Raw genomic sequence first — 22,140 nt, forward strand, 5'->3', positions numbered from 1 at the left:
AAGAATATTTTGTTCTTCCTGTAATCATAACATAATTCAAGTTAATTTTTTTCACTCAATATTAACATTTTAAAGTTGCTACCGAGTTGTTTTCATCTCATGGTAAGCACTCATTTCTATATAAGATTATTAAGAGTAGAGATATTCCTTTCTCTGTAACAACAAATTGGAAATAGCCTGAAAATACATAAAAGAGGAATACATTGAAAAGTCTTTTGTGTTTTGTTAAAAAATATTTTCTATGAAAATTGTCTTCTTGGCTATGGCTATGGAACTTAATATTTAATCTTTATCCAACACTAACAGGGATTTATAAAAAAGAACTCATTCACTTGTGAACTTATTGATTTTATCCACAACAGGAAAAATATATGCATGAAACATAAAAATAAAACTATAAAAATGTTACTGTAACAAGAGTATATTTGAAAATGGCATAGGTCTTCTCCAGTCTACTGACAGGTGTTTGATGATGAGTGGGCAGCCTTTGAGTTTATGATTCTTCCTCCGGGTATTAGAAACAATGATGATGGGAAAAAATGCAAGTTCTGAAGGCTACTTTGTTCTACTGGGTTTTTCTCATTGGCCTCATCTGGAAGTAGTTCTCTTTGTGCTTATCTTGATGTTCTACTTGATGACATTGATAGGCAACCTTTTTATTATTGTCTTGTCATACCTGGACGCCCATCTCCACACTCCCATGTACTTCTTCCTCTCAAACCTCTCTTTTCTGGATCTCTGCTACACCACCAGCTCCATCCCTCAGTTGCTGGTCAATCTCTGGGGCCCAGAAAAGACCATCTCTTATGCCGGTTGCATGACTCAACTTTACTTTGCCCTTGCACTGGGAACCACAGAGTGTGTCCTCCTGGTGGTCATGTCCTATGACCGTTATGCAGCTGTCTGTAGACCCCTGCATTACACTGTGATCATGAACCCTCGTTTCTGCCACCTGTTGGTTGTGGCTTCCTGGGTCAGTGGCTTTACCAACTCAGCACTTCATTCCTCCTTTACCTGCTGGGTCCCCCTCTGTGGACATCGCCAAGTGGACCATTTCTTCTGTGAAGTTCCAGCACTGCTGCGATTATCGTGTGTTGATACCCGTGCTAATGAGCTGACCCTCCTGATCACGAGCTCCATTTTTGTTCTCATACCACTCATCCTCATTCTCAGTTCTTATGGCGCCATTGCCTGGGCTGTGCTGAGGATGCAGTCATCAGCTGGACTTCAGAGAGTCTTTGGGACATGTGGAGCCCATCTTATGGTTGTGTCCCTCTTTTTCATTCCAGCCATGTGCATATATCTGCAGCCACCATCAGAAAGTTCTCAAGATCAAGGCAAGTTCATTGCCCTCTTTTATACTGTTGTCACACCTAGCCTCAACCCTCTAATCTACACTCTCAGAAACAAAGATGTAAGAGAAGCAGCAAGGAGACAAGTGGGTCTAGATTGGGAGATATGACAGAGAGATCACAATTTTTGTGCTGCAACTTTCGTTCAGAGTCTGATCCATCTTGGAGGGTGTTTCCCTGCTTCTTTGATACTTATTTTAGTCTAAAACCCAGCCTTAAACTTGGGTTGTTTTTATTGGCTAATTCTGAAATATTATCCGGAGATAAATTTTTGATTTGTGACACTTCATTTTTAATAATTCCATATTTAGTGTCCATAGAAATTAGAAACTGTTTTTTTTTTAACTTTATTTATTCATTTGGAGAGAGACAGAAATCACAAGTGGGGGAGGAAGAGAGAGAATCCCTAGCAGGCTTCACAGAGCACAGAGCCTGATGTGGAGGTGGAACTCATGAAACCATGAGATCATAGCCTGAGCTAAAATCAAGAGTTGAATGCTTAACCAACTGAGCCACCCAGTCACATCCTAGGGGCTGTGTTTTAAAAATAACATGCTAAGGTGTGGCTGGATCACTCATGTTGATTAAATGTTGGAATCTTGACTTTGGCTCAGGTCATAATCTCATGGTTTGTGAATTCAAGCCCCGCATCTGGGTCTGTGCCAACAGCATGGAGCCCGCTTAGGATTCTTTCTCCCTGTCTGTCCTCCACTGGCTCTCTCTTTCTCCATAAATAAATAAATGAAACTTCTAAAATAAATAAAACAAAAATAATATGCTAAATTATGGACTGAGCATTAGTATTTACAAAAAGATGGGGGCACTATTGCAAAGACATAGATGAATGGAGTTTTTGATCATTGACAGGCATTCAATTTAGTTAAATGGTAAAATGCTGTATGACACTTCTTTGGTTGAAGCATACTTTTTTCAAGATACTATATTATATGAGTGCTTTATTCTACGGGTCTATATGCTTGTCACATTGAACAGCATAAAGAAATATCTGTTCAAAATGGTTCATTTGTTCACCCATCCAATTATGCATCTACTCATTCATTTATTCATTTACTTCAATACCTAAATATCTTCTAGATGTCAGATTTTGCTAAAATAGGTGAATAAAACTCTTTTTGCCTGAATTGAACTCATTTTCTGGTGGGGGAAATAACAATGTAAGGTAAAAAATGAAGTATCTTGATTTGAATTAATGTGTCACTGGGAACAGTGCTAATAATTTATGGTAGCTTTTTAAATTTAAAACAAGGGACACCTGGGGGGCTCAGTTGGTTAAGTGTCCAACTCTGGCACAGGTCATGAACTCACAATTTATGAGTTTGAGCCTGACATTGGACTCTCTGCTCTCAGTTCAGAGCTAACTTTGGTCCTTAGTCTCTCTCTTTCTCCGCCTCCCCCCACTGTCTCTGTTAAAAATATTAAAATAAATAAATAAATAAATCAATAAATAAATAAATAAATAAAATTTAAAACAGAGAGTTTGGCCTGAATCTTGAACAATAAACGCCTATAATTCCTGTAGGAGGATGATACTATTCAAAAAAAACAAACAAAACAGAATATGTGTTTAATTTGTTTTATTTGGGCTTTATTAATGACATACTGAAGGTACATCAAAACTTTTCTTTTTAAACATCATTATTCCTTGTTGACTAGAATTACTTTTTAATGTTAAAAAGAAACTTGGCCAATATCCTTTAATTTATCACTCTTAATGGTAGATAATAATACTGATGAATCATGAGCGGGAGACATTCTTAAGTAATACAGTACCACTAGACTTCTCTTCATTTTCTACTTTTATTTTATTTTTTATTTTTTATTTATTTATTTATTTTTTAAAAATTTTTTTAGTGTTTATTTATTTTTAAGAGAGAGAGAGAGAGAGGAAGAAGGTACAAGCAGGGGAGGGGCAGAGAGACGGGGACAGAGGATCCGAAGCAGGCTCTGTGCTGACAGCAGAGAGCCTGATGCGGGGCTCAAACTCATGAACCGTGAGATCATGACCTGAGCTGAAGGGAGCTGCTTACCAGCTGAGCCACCCAGGCGCCCCTTCATTTTCTACTTTTAAAGACACTTGAAAATGTATACCTTAGTTAGAATAACTTTTAAAATTGTGATTTATAGACTGCCAGCTAATGGGAATTCATAAATGGAACAACTAGGTGAAGTAATATTAGAACATTTAATATCTGAAGCAGATAGAACTAGGCTCTGAAAAAATAATATGATTCATCCAAGGGATGTCTTAATTATCTGAACAAATTATTGATTAAAAGAATTGATTGGTGCATGTTAATTTTGCTTTTAAAACTTAATTTAATATGAATATTTGTCATTAGCATGGATACTACAAAAATAAACATACATATTTTTCAATTACTTAGTATTAATATATGATACTTTTCTTGTAATGACTTGATGTATTACATATATCACTCCCCCCACCATCACTTGAAATAAACTTACTTTGCATATTCTATTTCAGGTTGGAAGATATGTTCAGTTGAAGTAAGTCAGCTTATATACAGGGACAGTGGGGACAATTTATTTTAAGGTGGTCTCTTAGATACTCATCAGTCAGAGAAAGGCAAATATCATAGGATTTCACTCATATGTGGAATTTAAGAAACAAAACAGATGAACATTGGTGAAGGGAAGGAAAAATAAGATAAAAGCAGAAAGGGAGGCAAACCATAAGAGACTCTTAAATACAGAGAACAAACTGAGGGTTGCTGGAGGAAGGTGGGTGGGGGTATGGGCTAAGTGGGTGATGGGCATTAAGGAGTTCACTTGTTAGGATGAGCACTGGGTGTTATAGGTAGGGGATGAGTCACTAAATTTTATTCCTGAAATTATTATTATACTAAATGTTAACTACCTTGCATTTAAATAAATAAATTTCAAAAGAAGAAAAAAAGAAACTCATTACTTTTATAGCCATAATTCAGATGTTAAAGTTGTAGTTTATCACCTCTTTTAAGATCTAGATGTAATTGATCTAGATCCTATTAAATGAATTATAAAACTAAGAAAATAAAGTGCAGGATCTCCCCTAAGTTCCTGAGTGCATTACCATTACGTGGTCTTATGTGCTTGGACCATTTCTGTGTATTTTGTTTTCTTCTTTCATCCTCTTTTTAATCTCTTACTAGACATGAACACTGATAGAAGGTAGAATCCCATGTACCCATCCACAACAAGGCTCATGCATGTAACAGAATTTTTATTAAATAATAATTTTAATATTAAGTCATGTAATGGGATCTCTTTACATATCACACAAACTTTATAAAATATGAAAACATGGACTCCTCCTGCCTCCCTGAAAATATCACCATTTGGAATACCTCATGTAGTGCTCCAGCCTTTCTGTTATTAAAAAAAAAAATGTTTAGTTACTTATTTTCAAAGACAGCATGAAAAGGGGATAGACAGAGAGTAAGACAGAGAGAGATAGAATTGCAAGCAGCTCCACAGTGTCAGTGCAGAGCCTGAGGTGAATTCATGAAACCATGAGATCATGACCTGAGCTAAAACCAGGAGTTGGACGCTCAGCTCACTGAGCCACCCAGGCTCCCCGACCCTGGCCTTTCAACAGATAATGGCTGTCTTTTTCAGGTCTATTGAAGTATAATTTACATACAATAAAATCCATCCATTTAAATGTACAGTTCAATGAGTTTTGACAAACCTATAATTATGTAAATATCACACAATGAAGACACAGAACGTTTCCAAGACTCCCAAAAGAACACTGTGCTCTTTTGCAATTAATTCTCTTCATCCATCTACAGCCTTAAGCAGCGGTCAGTTTTCTTTCACTATAGTTTTGATTTTTTTTTTTTAGAATGTCATATAAATGTAATGATACAGTGTGTAATCTTTGAGTTTGGCTTCTTTCACTTGGCATGATGTCTTTGAAATTTATGCATGTGTCAGTAGCTCCTTCCTTTTAAGTGATGGCTAGAATTCCATTGTATGAATAATGCACATTATATCCATTTATCTGATAATAGTCTTTTGGGAGTACTTTTTGGCTAATATGAGTAATACTATTATGAAAACTAGTAGACAAGTGTTTGTGTGGGCATGTAATTTTCATTTAACGTGGGTAAGTGCATAGTAGAATTGATGGATCATGTCCTTAATATATGTTCACATTATTAGAAACTGTCAGAATGTTTTCACAGGGTCTGTACCATGATCACTGCAAAGAGTAGTATATGTGAGTTCCAACTGCCCACATCCTGTGTAACACTTCGTATTGTCAATCTTTATTCTTTTAGCTTTTCTAGTAGGTTTATAGTTGTATCTCATTGTGGTTTGTTTTTGTTTTTGTTTTTTTTAAATTAAAGCATAATGAACATACAATATTATATTAGTTTCAGGTGTACATCATAATGATTCAACAATTCTATACATTATTCAATGCTCATTAAGATGTGTAGTTATCATCTGTCACCAAACAATGTTATTACAATCTTATTGACCATATTTCTTATGCTGTACTTTTTATATCCATGGCTTATTTATTTTATAACTGGAAGTTTGTGCCTCTTAATCTTTTTTTATCTATTTCATCCATCCCCACCTACCTCCCCCCTGACAACAACTAGTTTGTCCTCTGTATTTAAGAGTGTGTTTGTATGGTTTCTCTCTTTCTTCTTTAGTTTGTTCATTTGTTTTGTCTCTTAGTATCTACATGTGAGTGAAATTGAATGGTATTTGTCTTTGTCTGACTTATTTCAGTTAGCATAATACTCTCTAGGTCCATCCACGTTATCATAAATGACAGTTTCATTCTTTCTTTTAATGGTATTTTCATTCTTTTTCATGGCTGAGCAATTTCCCATATCTATATGTGGCATATATATATCTATATCATCTACACCTATATCTAATCTATATCTAATCTATATCTATATCTAATCTAATCTATCTATACCATCTAAATCTATCATCTATCTATCTATATCTAATCTTTCTATACCAACCACAGCATACATCTATTGATGGATACTTTAGTTGCTTTCTTACTTTGGCTACTGTAAATAATGCTGCTGTAAACACAGGGTTATGTATATATCTTTTTGATTTAGTGTTTTTATTTTCTTTGAGGGAATACCCAGTAGTGGAATTACTGGATCATGTGGTAAGTCTACTTTTTAAGGAAACTCCATAGGGTTTTCCACAGTGGTTGTGCCAGTTTGCATTCTCACCTACAGTGCACGAGGGTTCCTTCCTTTTGTGTTTTTATTTGCATTTCCTTGAGGACTGGGGATGTTCACTAACCTTTCTTGTACTTGATATATCTTATTTTGTGAAGTTTTAATTAAAATATTTTACCCTTTTGTTTGGGGTCATTCACCTTCTTTATTGAGTTTTTAAGTGATATATATTCTTGACTCAAGTCCTTTGTCAGATGTTTTGTAAGTATATTCTTCTAGGCTATGGTATGACTTTTATAATCATGTGTTTCAAAGCGTAAGTTTCTAACCTTAGTGAAATACAATGTGTTATTTCTACAAAGAATCCTGTTGGCATTTTGATCTGGATTGCATTGCATTTATAGACCAATTTGGGAACAATTGACATCTTGGCAATATTAGAGCTTCTGATTCGTGAACAAGGCTTATATCTCCAATTATTTACATCTTAATTTCTCTCAGAATCATTTGAATTTTGTATTGTACAGATCTTGCACATATCTTGCAAATTCATCCCTGTTTTTGGATGCCAATGTATCCAAATATCATTGTGAAAGGCATGGAAATAAAATTGAGTATCTCATTTTGTTTAATATTTTTATTTTTATTTTTTCTTTCAAGATTTTATTTAAATTCAAGTAGGTTGACATAGAGTGTAGTATTGGTTTCAAAGGTAGAATTTAGTGATTAATCACTTACATATAACACCCAGTGCTCATCACAACAGGTACCCTCCCTAATGCCCATCATCCATTTAGCCCATTCCCACTCCCCTCCCCTCCAGCAACCCTCAGTGTGTTTGCTACAGTTAAGAATCCTTTAATGTTTGCCTCCCTTTCTGTTTTTATGTTATTTTATTTTTATCCCTCACCATATGATAATCATTTTGTTTCTTAAATTTCGCACATGGGTAACATCATATATTATTGGTCTTATTTGACTGACTTATTTTGCTTAGTATAATACACAGTGGTGTATTATGTCATTGCAAATGGCAAGATTTCATTCTTTTTAATGGCCGAGTGATATTCCCTTGTATATATATACACCAGTTCTTTATCCATTCATCACTCAGTGCACATTTAGGGTCTTTTCAAAAGTTGGCTATTGTTGGGGTGCCTGGGTGGCTCAGTCAGTTAAGCGTCTAACTTTAGCTCAGGCCATGATCTCACAGTCTGTTAGTTTGAGTCCCACATTGGGCTCTGTGGTGACAGCTCAGAGCCTGGAGCCTGCTTCGGATACTATGTCTCCCTCTCTCTGCTTCTCCCCTACTCATTCTCTGTCTCTCTCTCAAAAATAAATAAATATTAAAAAATTTTAATAAAAAAATGTTGGCTATTGTTGACATAGTTCTACTATAAATGTTGGGGTGCATGTACCCCTTCAAATCTGTATCTCTGTATCTTTGGATAAATACTTAGTTTTGCAATGGCTGGGTCATAGGGTAGTTCTATCTTTAACTTTTTGAGGAATCTCTATACTGTTTTCCAGAATGGCTGCATCAGTTTACATTACCACCAACAGTGTAAGAGGGTTTCCCTTTTCTCTACATCCTTGCCAACATATGTTGTTTACTGAATTGTTAGTTTTAGTCATTCTGAAAGGTGTGAGGTGCTATCTCATTGTGGATTTTATTTGTACTGCCCTGATGATAAGTGATATTGAAAAGTTTTTCATGTGTTTGTTGGCCATTTGGATGTCTTCTTTGAAAAATTGTCCAATCATGTCTTCTGCCTATTTCTTAACTAGGTTGTTTGTTTTTTGGGTGTTGAGTTTGAGATTCTTTATATTTGGATATTTGGATATTTGGATAGCCCTTCATCCTATGTCATTTGCGAACATCTTCTCCCATTCCTTTGGTTGCCTTTTAGTTTTGCTGATTGTTTCCTTTACTGTGAAGAAGATTTTTGTCTTGATGAGGTTTCGATAGTTCATTTTTGCTTTTGTTTTTCTAACACGTCTAATAAGACGTTTCTGTGGCCAAGGTCAAAGATGTTACTGTCTGAGTTCTTCTCTTAAATGTTGGTGGTTTTCAGTCTCACATTTAGGTCTTTCCTCCACTTTGAATTTATTTTTGTGTATGGTGTAAGAAAGTGGTTCAGGTACATTCTTCTGCATGTTGCTGTCCAGATTTATCAGCACCACTTGTTGAAGAGACTGTCTTTTTTCCACTGAGTACTGTTTCCTGTTTTGTCAAAGATTAGTTTACCATATAGTTATGGATCCACTTCTAGGTTCTCTATTCTGTTCCATTGATCAATGTGTTGTTGTTGTTGTTGTTGTTGTTGTTGTTGTTGTTGTTGTTTGGTGTCAGTACCATACTGCCTTAATGACTACAGCTTTATAATACAGCTTGAAGTCCAGAATTGTGATGCCTCCCACTTTGCTTTTCTTTTTCAACATTACTTTGGCTATTCGGGGTGTTTTGTGGTTTGATACACATTTTAAATTAGATTGTTCTTACTCTGTAAAGAATTTTGGTGGTACTTTGATAAGGATTGCATTGAATGTGTAGATTGCTTTGGGTAATATAGACATATAACATATCTGTGATATCTTTGGTTAGGTTTATTCCTAGGGATTTTATGATTTTTGGTGCAATTCTAAATGTGATTTATTCCTTGATTTCTCTTTCTGCTGCTTCATTATTGGTATACAGAAATGAAACTGATTTCTGTATGTTGATTTTATATCCTATGATTTTGCTGAATTCATGTATCATTTCTAGCATTGTTTTGGTAGAGTCTTTCAAGTTTTCCACGTAGAATATCATGTCATCTGCAAAGAGAAAGTTTGACTTCCTCCTCGACTATTTGGATGCCTTTTATTTCTTTGTGTTGTCTAATTGCTGAGGTGAAGACTTCCAGTACTATGTTGAACAACAGTGGTTAGAATGGACATCCCTGTCATGTTCTTGACCTTAGGAGAAAAGCTCTCAGTTTTCCCCCACTGAGGATGATATTAGCTGTGGGTGTTTCATACATGGCTTTTATGATGTTCAGGTACATTCCTTATATCCCTACTTACTTAGTGTTTTTAACAAGAAAGGATGTTCTTTTTACGCATCTATTTCTCAATAGATCCATCTCAATCCATCATATGGATTTTATCCTTTCTTTTATTAATGTGGCATTTTACATTTATTGATTTGCAGATATTGTACCTCCCCTGCACCCCAGAATAAATCCCACTTGATCATGGTAAATAATTCTTTTAATGTACATTTGATGTACTTTAATGTAAGGTTCTTTTAATGTAGATTTTCTAGAATCTTGTTTAAAATTTTTGCTTTGATGATCATCAGGGATATTGGTATATATTTCTGGTTTTTAGTAGGGTCTTTGTTTTGGGAATCAAGGTACTTCTGGCCTCATAGAATGAGTTTTGAAGTTTTTCTTACATTTCTTTTTTTTTTAACAGTTTCTGAAGAATAAGCAGTAACTCTTGTTTAAAGGTTTGGTAGCCCTGGGAAGCCATCTGGCCCTGGACTTTTGTTTTTGGGAGATTTTGTTTAGTGATTCAATGTCTTTGATGGCTACGAGTGTTCAAATTTTCTATCTTCCTTTTCCAGTTTTGTAGTGTATATGTTCTAGGAATTTATCTATTTCTTCCATATTGCCCACTTTTTTGGCATATAATTGCTTATAATATTCTCTGTTGTTTGTATTTGTGGTGTTGCTTGTGATTTCTCCTCTTTTATATGGGTTTTTATTTCAGTCTTTCTCTTTTCTTTTTGATAAGGCTAGGGGTTTGTCAATTATTTTAAGTCTTTTAACAAACTAGTTCCTCATTTATTGATCTGTTCCACTGTTTTTTTTTTAAGTTGTATATCACTTATTTCTGTTCTAATCTCTACTATTTCCATTTCTGCTGGTTTTGGGCTTTATTTGCTGTTATTTTTCCCGATCCTGTAGGTGTGAGGTTAGATTGTGTATTTGAGACATTTCTTCCTTCTTTAGGAAGGCCTGGATTGGTATATATTTCCCTCTTATGACCACCTTTGCTGCATCCCAAAGGTTTTGGACTGTTGTGCTTTTATATTCATTTGCTTCCATGTATGTTTAAATTTCTGGTTAACCCATTCACTCTTTAATAGAATGTTCTTTAAACTCTATGTTTTTGTGGTTCACTTCAAATTTCATAGCATTGTGATCTGAAAATAAGCATGGTATGATTTGAATCTTTTTGTGTGTTAATGGCTGACTGTGACTCAGTATGTGATCTATTCTGGAGAATGTTCCATGGGCACTAGACAAGAATGTGTATTCTGCTGCTTTAGGATGAAATGTTCTGAATATATCTGTTAAGTCCATCTGGTCCAGTGTGTCATTCAGAGCCATTGTTTCCTTGTTGATTTTCTCCTTCAGTTATCTGTCCATTGTTGTAACTGGGGTGTTAAAGTTCCCTACTATTATAGTATTATTATCAATGAATTTCTTTAAGCATGTTATTAATTGATTTATATGTTTGCCTGCTCTCAAGTTAGGCACATAAATATTTACAATTTTTAGATATTCTTGTCAAATAGACCCATTAATTATCATAGAGCGCACTTGTTCATCTCTTAATACAGTCTTTGATTGTCTGATATAAGTATGGCTACTCCAACTTTCTTTTGGTGTCCATTAGCATGATAAATTGTTCTCTAACCCCTCACTTTCGATGTCAAGGTATCATTGAATATAACATGAATCTCTTAGAAACAGCATATGAATCAGTCTTTTTTTAAAAAAAAAATCCATGGTGATATCCTATGTCTTTAGGTTGGAGCATTGAGTCCATTTACATTTAGTGTAATTATTGATATGAATTTAGTGCCATTGTATTACCAGTAAAGTAGCTCTTCCTGTAGATTGTCTGTTCCTTTCTATATTGTTGCTCTAGGTCTCTGTTTCCTGCTCAAAGATTCCCCTTAAATAATCCTTGCAGATATGGTTTAGAGTTCATGAACTCCTTTAGTTTTTCTTGTCTTGGAAACTATCTCTCCATCTCTTCTGAGTGACAGCTTTGCTAGATAAAGAATTTTTGGTGGCATATTTTTTTTTCCCGTTTAGCATGTTGAATATACTGTGCCACTCACTTCCGGTGTGCCAAGTTTCTGTGGACAGGTCTGCTACTAACCTTATGTCTCTACCCTTGTAGGTTAAGGACCTTTTGTCCCTAGCTGCTTCCAGAATTCTCTGTTTATATTTGCATTTATCAAATTTCACTATGAAATATCTTGAGGTTGACCTGTTTATTTTGAGGGGAGTTCTCTGTGCCCCTTGAACTTGAATTTTTGTTTCCTTCCCCATATTAGGGATGTTCTCAGCTATAATTTGTTCAGATAAGCCTTCTGCCCCTTTTTCCTGCTCTTCTTATTCTGGGACTCCTATGATATGGATATAATTGTGTTTCATGAAATCATTGAATTTTCTAAGTCTATATTTGTGTTTACTAGTTCTTTTCCCTCTTATATTTCGCTTTAGTATTTTCCATAACATTATCTTCTGTCATCTATTTGTTCCTGTACTTCTTCCATCCTCATTGTGATTACATCCCATCAGTTTTGCATCTCTGTTATAGCTTTTTGGGGAGCCTATTTTTCAGGTCTTTTATCTCTGCAGCAATGGTTTCTCTGGTGTCTTCTATGCCTTTTGCAGTCCCAGCTAGTGTTCTTATTACTATTGTTCTAAATTCTTGTTCAGATATATTGCGTATATCTGTTTTGAGCAAATCCCTGGCTGTGGTTTCTTTTTGATCTCTTTTTTGGGGAGAACTCCCCTGTCTTGTCATTTTGTCCAGATTTCGGTCTTTTGCATGTTATGAAAGATTGTTATGTTTCCTGCACCTGAGAGTAATGCTATATTAAGAAGGGTTCATACAGTGTTCAGAGCCTGGCACTTCAGGAAGTGTTTCTGGTGTATGTTGTGTGCACTCTTCTATTGTTATTGGCTGCTTTTCCCCCCAGGTCAGTTCTCTGCAGGTTTCCTCCTTGCTTGCATTGGGGAGTGTTTGGGTCTTTAATTAGTTATGCTTTGATTTGTTTGTTAAAATAAGCCTAATTTTAAAAAGTCCTTCTCAAAAAAAAAAAGAGAGAAAGGGAGAAAGAACAAAAAAAAAATCCCACACTGACAGAAAACTAAACTTGATTCTGAATGAAAAGGAAGAATAAAATAGAAAAGAAATAAAAGAAAAGAAGAAAAAAGGAAATCCTAGTCCTATTTACACCAGAACTGAAGCTGACGATTTGGAACACTGCATGATCTGTAGACTTGGTGCATGTGGAGATGGGGGGCTTGTGTTGGTCATCCGGAGGTAGAGGCCCACTGTGCTGGCTCAGTCAGGTCTTCCCTAGTAAAGATGCTCTTTCAGGGCACAGTGGGATGCTGTATGTTGGAAGTGTCTCCAGCCTCAACTGAAGGTACTGTGTTGCTCACTTAATCCTGGCTGTTCTGTTGTGTCAGGGGAAGATGGTGTCACCCTGCTCTCTTGTTCCTGGGAGGGGAGCTTGCACCCACTGCTGTTCAGGGAATCCTCACAGACCAGTGAACTATCTCCCCTCTGTGTCTCAGGCTTCCATAAGATCCCTGCCCTCAACCTTTCTCTGCCTAGAATATCAACATGCTCAGCACCATAGCGGTTCTGTGTTTTATTGCTGATATTCAAACCTCCAAATTATAAAGGACCTGGCAAGTCACAGGCCTGCTCCATTACTCCAGAGGAGAGGCTTGCATTGCTGTTCCTGGTGCTTCCTGTCCCTGAAAAGCAGTCACAGGGCCATGCAGGTGCCTGGAGTTTATGGTGAAGCACAGCAAAAAGTTGTAACGAGGCTATATGCTTTCTGCATGTGCTTCTGTCTCCTGCTGTTGAACAACTGCTCAGAAGTGCCATAGAGGTTTTTTTGTCGTTGCAGAGGCAATATAACCTTTTCCAAATGCATAGCAGGAAGCAGAACCATTCTTTCCCAGTGCAACCCAGGGGATCCACATACCATGCTGTCCACTGTCCACCTCCAGGCCTCTACCCTCCTCCCCAGGAGCACAGCTGCTCACCCAGAACGACTGGCAAATGGTGCAGACGTCAAAAATCTTCCAAATTCAGCTCCACTATTTGCAAAAACTTGCCATAGTCAGTTTCTCTCAAGTCCCTAATCAATGGTTTTGGGGGAGTGCTTTTCTTGCATGAACCTAAGACATTGCTCTCTCTCCCCCTCTTTCCTTCTCCTCTTCGAGAAAAGGGCTCCCTCCCTTCCATGGCACCACAGCTTTTTTCTCCCCCAACTCTGCATTTTGAACTATACCTGCCTCATTTTCTCCCTCTAGTTATGCAGATTGTTCTCTTAATCTTCTCATCAATTTCCTAGTTTTAAAAATGATTTGATGTTGATCCATCTGTGTTGGAGAGATGAGGCAAGCCCAGGATCCCCCTACAGCTCCACCATTTTAACTCCTTCTCCAGAACTGAGTTTTTTTATTTGACATTGTATCCTATGACTGTGATAAATTCAAATATTATTTTTGGTAGCTTTTACATAGACCACTTAGTATGTTTTAAGTACATGATCATGTCATCCACAAATAAAGACTTTTATTTCCATGTCTTCAATTGCTATGCCTTTTATTCCTTTATCTTTCCGTTTCACCACCTATGAATTCTAGGTTACTATCAAGTGGAAGAACTGGGAGTAGAAATTCTTGCCTTGTTTCAATCCTTTTTTAATGAAATTTATTGTCAAACTGGTTTCCATACAACACCCAGTGCTCATCCCAACAAGTGCCCTCCTCAATGCCCATCACCCACTTTTCCCTCTCTCCCACCCCCCCTCAACCCTCAGTTTATTCTAATTTTTAAGAGTCTCTTATGGTTTGGCTCCCTCCATCTCTAACTTTTTTTTGCCCTTCCCCTCCCCCATGGTCTTCTGTTAAGTTTCTCAGGATCCACATATGAGTGAAAACATATGGTATCTGTCTTTCTCTGCCTGACTTATTTCACTTAGCATAACACTCTCCCATTCCATCCACACATTGCTACAAAAGGCTAGATTTCATTCTTTCTCATTGCCACATAGTATTTCATTGTATATATAAACCACAACTTCTTTATCCATTCATCAGTTGAAGGACATTTGGGCTCTTCCCATAATTTGGCTATTGTTGAAAGTGCTGCCTTGTTTGAAATCTTAAGGGGAAAGTATTTACTCTTTTACCAATAATGATGTTATTAGCTGTGTTTTATTGATGTCCTCTATCAGGTTCAGAAAACTTCTTTCTGTTCTTGGTTTGCGGAGAGTGTTTACCATGAAAGTGTGTGATATTTTTTCCACTGATTTTTCTGTATTTCCTGATGTGGTCTTGTGGTTTTTCTCTTCATTATTATATCAAATGGTGAATTTCACAATTGATTTTGACATATTAAGCTAACTTTGTCTCCTGGGAAAAAATCCAAGTTGATTTTATCTTCTAGTTCACCTATTCTCTCCTCTGCCTCTTCAATCCGAGCCATAGTTGTCTCCATTTTATTTTGCAACTCGTTGATAGCATTTTTTAGCTCCTCCTGGCTGTTCCTTAGTCCCTTGATCTCTGTAGCAAGAGATTCTCTGCTGTCCTTTATACTGTTTTCCAGCCCAGCAATTAATTTTATGACTATTATTCTAAATTCACTTTCTGTTATGTTGTTTAAATCATTTTTGATCAGTTCGTTAGCTGTTGTTATTTCCTGGACGTTTTTCTGTGGGGAAATATTCCATTTCGTCATTTTGGATAGTCCCTGGAGTGGTGTGGGACTGTGGGGCACTTCCCCTGTTCTGTCTTGAATAACTTGCATTGGTGGGCGGGGCCGCAGTCAGACCTGATGTCTGTCTCAAGCCCACCACAGGGGCCACAGTCAGACTGGTGTGTGCCTTCTCTTCCCCTCTCCTAGGGGCGGGATTCACTGTGGGGTGGCGTGGCCCGTTTGGGCTACCTGCACACTGCCAGGCTTGTGGTGCTGGGGATCTGGCATATTAGCTGGGGTGGATCGGCAAGGTACACAGGGGCGGGAGGGCCAGGCTCTGATCTCTTTTCCTTCAGAGATCCACTTCAGGAGGAGCCCTGTGGCACCAGGAGGGAGTCAGACCCGTAGGAGGGATGGATCCGCAGAAGCACAGCATTGGGTGTTTGCGCGGTGCAAACAAGTTCCCTGGCATGAACTGGTTCCCTTTGGGATTTTGGCTGGGGGATGGGCGATGGAGATGGCGCTGGTGAGTGCCTTTGTTCCCCACCAAGCTGAGCTCTGTCATCCGGGGCTCAACAACTCTCCCTCCCGTTGTCCTCCAGCCCTCCCGTTCTCGGAGCAGAGCTGTTAGCTTATAACCTTCCAGATGTCAAGTCCCGCTTGCTGTCAGAACACACTGAGTCTGGCCCCTCCACTTATGCAAGCCAGACTCGGGGGCTCTGCTTGGCCGGGGGGCCTCCCCTCTGCCCCGGCTCCCTCCCGCCAGTCCGTGGAGCTAGCACCACCTCTCCGCCCTTCCTACCCTCTTCTGTGGGCCTCTCATCTGCACTTGGCTCTGGAGACTCCATTCTGCTAGTCTTCTGGTGGTTTTCTGGGTTATTTAGGCAGGTGTAGGTGGAATCTAAGTGATCAGCAGGATGCGCGTTGAGCCCAGCGACCTCCTATGCTGCCATCTTCCCAGGATCCTGCAGGTGATGTTTTGATGCACTCTATTTCCTGTGCATGTGTAGTGTTGTCTGTGCTGGCCTGGAGGAGTGGCCTGATGCACTGGTTCAGAGTCAGTCTTGTCCCAGTTCAGAGCGGCGGGGTGGGATTCTGTTAAGAGGATCCTGCTTCCACTGCAGGCCACTGTGCTGTTCTAGGAAGTCTCAAGTGTTAGTGTTGTGAGGGTGTCACCTATTTCATCCCCAGACAGGGGATCTCATACCCCCCACTGTTCAGGTAGCCCCACAGAATAGCAAGGTGAGTCAGCTTGCCCTGTGCCAAGACTTTCCTGGGTTTTTGTTTTTGTTTTTGTTTTTGTTTTTGTTTTGGTACATGGCTGGGATTCAAAACTCAAAATCTTAAAGGACCAGGCACCATGTGAAACCACTCCCCTCCTCCTGGGTAGAACCTCTCCATGTTATGTTTGATGTCCTTTGTCCCAGAAAGACAGTCCCACTGCTGCATGGTCCATGCACATCGCAACTACCATGCTGCCTCCCTCCGACTGTGGAGATCCTTCTTCCACTCTGCAGATTGATTTCCTGGGTGTTCCTAGTGATCTGACCTCAATACATTTGTGTTTGAGGAACAATGAAAGCCCAGGTCTCCCTACTTCTTTGCCATCTGAACTCCTCCTAGCCATAACGATTTTATAACTAAAATGTTTTCCATTGGTTTCTTACCTTTGAGTCTGAGTATGGAGTCAGAGCCCATATTTCTGCCAGAAGTTACTTTGAAAGTCATGCACTTCCAGTATGCTTGATCTCTTGTTTTTGGAGGAAAAACAAAAAGTTGACATCTGCTGCTTTAGAAATACTTTGCTGTAATTAGATTATTTAATGCCATCCATGTTGTCCCAACAAGTTCATAATATTGCATATAAAATCTTTAACATCGGCTAGCACTCAATAGATTGGCAAAGGCAAAAAGTTATCGTACAAATCTGGTAACTGAGCATGAAGAATATATAATATATATGTAATATATAATCTTCTACAGCCCAGCTGGTTAGACATTTCTCAGATTTTGGTGACTGAGTGAATTCTGCTAATATTGTATCACTGGTTAAATTCTTCCCCAATAAAGTAGGAAAACACCCCATAAATATATAAGTATTTAGTAATATTAATATTTAAATTTAAATAATATTTCATATATATTACAGTGAACTGAAATTATAAACACCAAGCTCATGATAGTGGTTATTTTTGGGTTAGGTGTCTGGTCAGAAAGAGGTAGTTAAAGTGGACATAGACTTTATTTGTGATATTTTGTGTGTTAAAATGTTGGAAGTAAATATGATATTAGTAATAGTTGATGGTTCTGAGTTGTAAGAATGTCAGTGTTTTATTGTTAATATTTTAAATACATACAATAAAGAATAATAAAGGAATAATGTGTAATTGTTAAAATCGCAGTTTAAATTAATATTCACTATAATGGTAATAGGAGCAAACATGTATTGTCAAATTATATATTAAGCACTGTGGACAATGTTTATATATTTTTGTTATTGAGTTCTCACGATAAAAAAGACCACTGAAACCCAAAGATTATTTTCTGGTACTCTTTTAAAATAGAAAAGGAGGGGCGCCTGGGTGGCTCAGTCAGTTAAGCGGACGACTTCGGCTCAGGTCATGATCTCGCAGTCTGTGAGTTCGAGCCCCGCGTCAGGCTCTGTGCTGACAGCTCAGAGCCTGGAGCCTGTTTCAGATTCTGTGCCTCCCTCTCTCTGACCCTCCCCCATTCATGCTCTCTCTCTCTCTGTGTCAAAAATAAATAAACGTTAAAAAAAAATAAAATAGAAAAGGAAATACCAGATTGGTCTCTAAAAATTGCTATTTTTAACTTTTTTTGAGAGAGAGATAGAGACAGAGCATGAGCAGGGGAGGGGAAGAAAGAGAGGGAAACCCAGAATCTGAAGCAGGCTCCAGGCTCTGAGTTGTCAGCACAGAGCCAATGCAGAGTTTGAACTCACCAACAGTGAGATCATGACCTGAACCAACATTAGACGCTTAACCAACTGAGCCACCAGGTGCCCCAAAACTTGCTATTTTTAAAATGTAATTTTATTATAACATGATTTTTATACCAAGATTTTCTTTGGTAGAAATGGCATAGATTAGGTAGAAACAATGTAAAATGTAAAAGTGTTAATCAATTTATAAACTTATGCTTTAATTTTTTTTAACATTTATTCACTTTTTAGAGAGAGAGTGAGCAGGTGAGAGACAGAGAGAGAGGGAGACACAGAATGCAAAGCAGGCTTCAGGCTCTGAGGTGTCAGCACGGAGCCCGACATGGGGCTTGAACTAATGGACTGTGAATCATGATATAATTTTTGTATAGTCTTTTTGTATTACATTTAAAAAATGTTTCATACTTCCTTTATTTCACAAAATTGGATTATTTCTGACAAGTTATCCCTCAGATTTGGCCCTTAGCATGATGAGGAATTGGAGAAGAAATTTCAGGTAATTCAGGGCAACCCATTCCCTTCCCTATCGACACAGCTTAAAGCATGTTTGTCAGTGATGGTTGGTCTGTAGATTCATTGTTAGATTAGTACAACAATGTGGTATCATGTGGAAGATATCCCTCAGAAACTGTTCTGAACAGGACAACTCTTGGAAGGGCATTAATTGCCTCGCTGGGATTTACCCTCCCAACGGATCATGTCAATGGAATTATTTTATTTCCATAAAGGCTCCCATTGTCGTAGGAAAAGGGTCCAACCCCTGATACACTGCATGCTCTAATGAGGTCCTCCCTTCAACCAAAATCAAATCTTTTGGGTTAACACAGGACTCTCTTTTGTAGCATTGATAATCATAGTAATTTCCAGACTCTGTTCTCTTACGGTGATATAGAGGATTACAATGTATGGTATGGGCATCAATCTATGTTGGCAATTTCGAAACCAGAGGTCAGATAGGTCCACCAAGAAAGAGGGTGTAGATCATGAAGACAGATGAAGGGAATGTGGACATAGGATGGACAAGCAGTAATTAAGCACTAGGTAAGAGCATTAAAAAACTAAAATAAGAAAAAATTAAGCCGTCCAGTGATTTGTAGAAGGGAAAAGACTCACGTGTTTTCCTCCATAGTGCCTTTCCTCAAAAACAGAAAGACGATATTTCATTCTATAGTCTACCAAAGCAACTAGTGCTGAAGTCTTTATTTCTCTCTCTTCCCATAAGAAGAAAATTAAACCATAAAGTTTCTAACTTTTTGCTAGTCGTGTCTGGTATCCTTTCATCCCTCATCTCTCTTGTCTAAGTTCTGTAGAATGCTAAGGATGAGCCATGCAACAGACACCTCACTGCTGCACTTTCAGCTGATGCACTAAGTTGTCCAGGTAACTGTGTAAAGAAGGAGAAAGTTATGTCTGCATTAGAAGGAGCAATGGCATTTGGGATCATATATCTCATGATGTATTATCTCCCATTCTAGGGAAATTAAAAAGGAATCTCAGGATTTTTCCTTCATCCCTCAAATGGCAGTGACTCCTAAGTGAAGTGATCTTCATGATTTGCCATCTGTTACTGTTGTTTGTTTCAGCCAAAGCAGATGTCTTCACCCAGTGGGCTGCAGCCACTCCTCTTTGGTGAGGTCTGATCCTCAGCCATGGAGAGGGAGCCCCCCTTCCAAGTTTATTTTCTTGGATACTGTATCTCGGTCCAAGTTACCCTTTACAGATCTCTACGTCTTTATAATTACTCTCTCCCATGGTATAATAATTCCTTGAACTAAACTTCTGTTTACTTACAAGGAATTTATTTTTAAGCAATGCACTTGTGTGATTATCCTGGATGGTTTCTGAGCTGTAGAAAGTGGCTTAGCTTCATGTAACAACTAGTTAATGATTAAGAGTGTTGAAGCTGAGTCAGTCCTACAGCCTTGGACCAAACTGTTTCTAACTTTCCTGCTTCAACTCAAATAGCCACTTGTAACATCTTTTTCAAGAGTTGTGTTTATAGAAGGTGAGAAAATTGAGAGGCAACCACAGGTGTCTCTGCTGTGGTTTCCTTCTGTTTTTACTGTAGCTTATTAAGAAGTGTGAGGGAGACCCGGCTGTGGAAGGTGGAGACAGATGCAGCAAAGCTGATTGAGGCAGAGCCCTGTCACACTAACTGTAGGTGAAAAGATAGCATCAATCTCTCCCAAGACAGATTCAAAACCCACAAGAGAAAAAGAATAATCTAAGAGGTGTAACTATTTATGAAAGTACTTACATTTTTTTTAACAAAAAAGAAACATAAGACTCACTAGGCAAAATATATTAAAAGGTAAATAGCCATTCAGTAGTTTCAATAAATATTCAGAATTCTTCTGAAGCTGGAAAATAAAAATATATGTGGAAATTATAAATTATGCTCAGAATTCAAATACTATCTCAGTTCTCACCTTGGAGAGAAAGAAATAATGTGGACACCTTCGTTAGGCCTGTGACAGACACAGACTCAGCTCTACACCCTATGATCAAGTTACTTTTTATTTCCCTCCATCCTCACACTCTTCCTCCTTTGCTCTCTCAAAGAATTTGTATCTTCATTTTCCTAAAAATTCTTTTAAAATTTAGTTCCATTCACACGTCCTCTGGGAGGCATTCTATCACTTTCTCCCCAGTCCATGTCACAGATATGTTCATCAAAACTAAGATTTCTATGGCACCTGGGTGGCTCAGTCGGTTAAGTGTCTGACTTCAACTAAGGTCGTGATCTCATGGTTCATGAGTTCCAGCCCTGCGTCGGGCTCTGTGCTGACAGCTTGGAGCCTGGAGCCTGCTTCTGATTCTGTGTCTCCCTCTCTCTCTGCCCCTCCCCTGTTTGTGCTCTCTCTCTGTCTCTCAAAATAAATAAATAAATGTTAAAAAATAAAAAAAAAACTAAGATTTCCAGCTTTTTTCATACCAGAAGTATCTGTAAATTGATGGGTGTCCATTGGGTTTTTTTTTTATTTGATTTGATTTGTACCCTAGTTTTCAGTTTAGAAACAAGTTCTGAGTACAAATAAACAATCACAAGATAATTTCTTTCTACAAGAATATTTAATTGAAGCTCCAGAATTTTTGCCCTGTGTACAGTCGTCCCCTTATCTTAGGTAACACTTTCTGTAGTTTCAGTGACCCTGTGATCAACCATGGCCTATGGAAGCAGATGATCCTCCTGAGGCTTCATCAGAGGCTCAATGGCAGCTCAACGCTAGGTCACATGCCTGGGTCATTCTTGTCACGTCATCTGTGTTACAGAATCACAAGGAGAAGAAGGATGAGTACAATCAGATATTTGAGAGAGACACCATAGTCCTATAGCTCTCACTACAATAAATTGTTATAGTTGTTTTATTTTTAGTACAGTTGTTAATCTCTTACTGTGCCCAAATTTATAACTTAAACTTTATCATAGGCATGTATTTGTCAGAAAACAATAGTATGTGTAGGGTTTGGTACTTGGTTTCAGGAATCCACTGGGGGTCTTAGAACATACCCCCTGAAAATAAAGGGGTGCTACAGGAAATATTTTGAAATTAGTAATAAATTTGATATTGTTCACCATGACTATTTGTCCATGAGAGAGTATTGGGATTACAATTATTCTGTTTTTTATAATCAAATCAATGAAAAAAAAGCATGAAAATGTTGAAAAGAAAACTAAAGCTATTCATAAAAAAAAAGATGATTTGTTCCATGGAAGTTTTCTTCTGTAGTTATGTGAGGAATTTTCCAGTTACTGTTTACCCAGATATCATCCTGGGGTAATGAAAAATTGACAGTTAAGAAGCTATGTTACTATAACATGACAAATATCTGGATAAAATATAAAAGTGGAAACATTTTTATTTTATATTTAATTTGTGAAATTTTTTATTCTGGTGAAATT

The 22,140-nt window shown here is 37.8% G+C and overlaps 1 protein-coding gene across 1 annotated transcript; it reads left to right on the top strand.

The window, feature by feature from the left end:
- Nucleotides 1-523: 523 nt before the first annotated feature.
- Nucleotides 524-1,462, top strand: LOC121018408 (olfactory receptor 2J3-like). The gene has a single exon (XM_040457138.1). It carries the CDS (start codon nt 524-526, stop codon nt 1,460-1,462), a length of 939 nt encoding a protein of 312 aa, XP_040313072.1.
- The last annotated feature ends 20,678 nt before the right edge of the window (nt 1,463-22,140 follow it).

The sequence above is a fragment of the Herpailurus yagouaroundi genome, unplaced genomic scaffold (genome assembly GCF_014898765.1).
Source record: "Herpailurus yagouaroundi ecotype Mexico unplaced genomic scaffold, PumYag 219, whole genome shotgun sequence".
NCBI classification, from domain to species: domain Eukaryota; kingdom Metazoa; phylum Chordata; class Mammalia; order Carnivora; family Felidae; genus Herpailurus; species Herpailurus yagouaroundi.